The sequence below is a fragment of the Telopea speciosissima genome, chromosome 5, assembly GCF_018873765.1.
Source record: "Telopea speciosissima isolate NSW1024214 ecotype Mountain lineage chromosome 5, Tspe_v1, whole genome shotgun sequence".
In the NCBI taxonomy this organism is placed as follows: Eukaryota; Viridiplantae; Streptophyta; class Magnoliopsida; order Proteales; family Proteaceae; genus Telopea; species Telopea speciosissima.
The window spans coordinates 63,390,040-63,392,423 of record NC_057920.1 but is presented as its reverse complement, the minus strand read 5'-3'; the positions used below and the strand labels follow the sequence as shown (position 1 = coordinate 63,392,423).

The 2,384-nt window shown below is 37.8% G+C and overlaps 1 protein-coding gene across 1 annotated transcript; it reads right to left on the bottom strand.

Annotated features, from left to right (window-relative positions):
• Positions 1–1,304: 1,304 nt before the first annotated feature.
• LOC122663242 (zinc finger protein 3-like) lies at positions 1,305–2,003 on the bottom strand. The gene has a single exon (XM_043858933.1). The coding sequence runs from the start codon at positions 2,001–2,003 to the stop codon at positions 1,305–1,307; it is 699 nt and encodes a 232-aa protein (XP_043714868.1).
• Positions 2,004–2,384: the final 381 nt, after the last annotated feature.

Here is a 2,384-nt window from a genome sequence, read left to right as displayed (position 1 = left end):
TCGCTCCCCCATATTGGGGCACCTAAAGGTCTTCGTTGAACATGGTCATATCACTTCAAATGACTCTCTAAGTTTATCATGAATCGGAGCTACTTCAAATCCAACTCTAATATGGACGTCATTCCTTACTTTATCCTTCCTCATTTTCCCACACATCCATCTCAACATCCCCATCTCTACAACACAAAGTTTATTTATATGACACTTCTTCACAGCCCAGCATTCCGCCCTGTACATTATAGCCGGTCTAATGACAGTCTTATAAAATTTTTCATTAAGCTTAATCGGGATACACCGATCACGGAATATTCCAATCATGCCTCTCCACCTCATCCACCCAATTTTAATCCTTTGGGCAACATCGTCAGCTATGTCGCCTATGTCGCCCTCCTTATTTACCATTGATCCCAAATATCTAAAGTGGTCATTTCGTAGGATCTCCCTCTCCTCAATATTTACCACTTTACTATCTGTCCCAAAACATTTAAAGCTACACACCATATATTCGGTCTTAGTTCTACTGGATTTTGTACATAAAATTTTCTGATCCAAAAGTGTTAGACTTGAGGTAAGTTTCATTTTAGATTCTCTATAAATTAGAAAGTAAAAATTGCCAAAAAGAAATATCTATGTGCATTCATGACTGGTCCAAAATAAGATTATAAGACACATTCACCAAAAAAAACTAAAATTATGAGACGTAATCGGAACTGGGGTAGATCAATACGATCTAATTTTGTAAACCATGTGTATAAATTAGAGAATATTTTGACATTTTGCGGTAGATTTAAGACCAACCATTCATCGAATCTCATATCTAACAAATCTAACTACCTCAAAGCAAATAGTTTATTCTTTTTTTTTTTGCATTTTCTATTTACAGAATCTAAGGATATCAGATCCGAACGAATCCAGACATGGGTCATGTATAGGACAGTACAGATTCCTTGATTCATGGAGAATTTTGTCACCATTACAGATTTTGAAGGTCAATTATAGCTAAATTGTCTCACAGTGCTAATTTCCTTGTTTTCTAGTCTAATGTAATCCCATTAAAAGGGCTTCTTAAGTGAGATTTGCTACCATGCGGGAACTAATACAAGAGTATCTTAGGAATCTTATGGAACTTAAACGAGTATCTGAATCTTACCCTTTTTCACATGGACAAGATTCTCAGGTAAGCATCATATATAGGAAGCTTCCAAGTTCTTACTAAAGAGTAGCAAAAGATCAGAGCCAAAACAAAAATGTTAAAAAAAACAGATTTTGGGGAATAATTGGATAGAGAGGGAAAGAAATACTCATTAGAGCTTGAGAGACAAATCAAGGTTCCTTGTGACCTTCTGTGTTTTCTTAGAATTACCAGGACATGAAAACCCCCCAATTTCCTCTGTGGCAGTGTTGAAACTTCTAGATGATGTTCCAGTGATCACTCCAACAGCTCGCGCGTCAGCGTAACAGTGCTCGTAGATCCGCTTTACTCCGCCCAAGTGCTTGCTGGATTCGCTATTATTATCCATAGCTGTTAACCTTCCAATTGCTGGTTGTTGATCAATAGGGTTTCTTGACCACCTACCTTGATGTCCATTAAGATATGGCTTATGGATCATTGAGTGCACTTGAATGCCAAGAGACATGTTGGAAGAACTATGAAGAGGAAAAGAAGCAAAGCTTGGGTATGGGTAGTAGTCCAATTGCAAGTCTTCAAAAGCAGCTATAGCCATTCCTAACCTCTGTCTCTTTGCTAGAGTCCTCTCACGCTTGTGTGCATTCTGGTGTCCTCCAAGTGCTTGTGAGCTATAGAATTTCTTGTGGCAGTAGTTGCAAGGGAAGATCCGTGGCTCATGATCAGTATTTTTGCTACAAAGGCTAAGATCTAAAAAAAGACCAGAATTGTTTTCTTCCTCTTCTTCTTGTTTCACCTTTCTTTGATTCTTCTCTTCTGTGGTAGGACATGCTGGAGCCTTATGGGAACATGGTTCAGTACTCTTCAGGGAATCCATAGGAAGATAGAAAAGCAAGTAGTATGTATAGAGGAATATATTGTAATTTGGCTATGTATATTGAATGATAATCTGTTTCACAGTTGGAAGTTTGGGACAAAATGTGAGAGTTTATAAATCCATAGAAAGAGAGACAAAAATAAGAATAAAGTTTAGAAGGAAACTTCCCTATGTTTTGTCACTATCTATACATCAAACTACATATCTACCTATAACTAGGTAGGAAAATGTGGGGCATGCATCTCCAAAGTCCCTTTGCTCATGCATGCATTCTAAATTTTTCTGTCTTAGCTATTTAGGTCTCCAAGATTTCATTGTCCTGGGATTTTTAGAAATAAATATTAGGGGGAGTGTTCTCTGCGTGGGACGCAGGGGCCACAT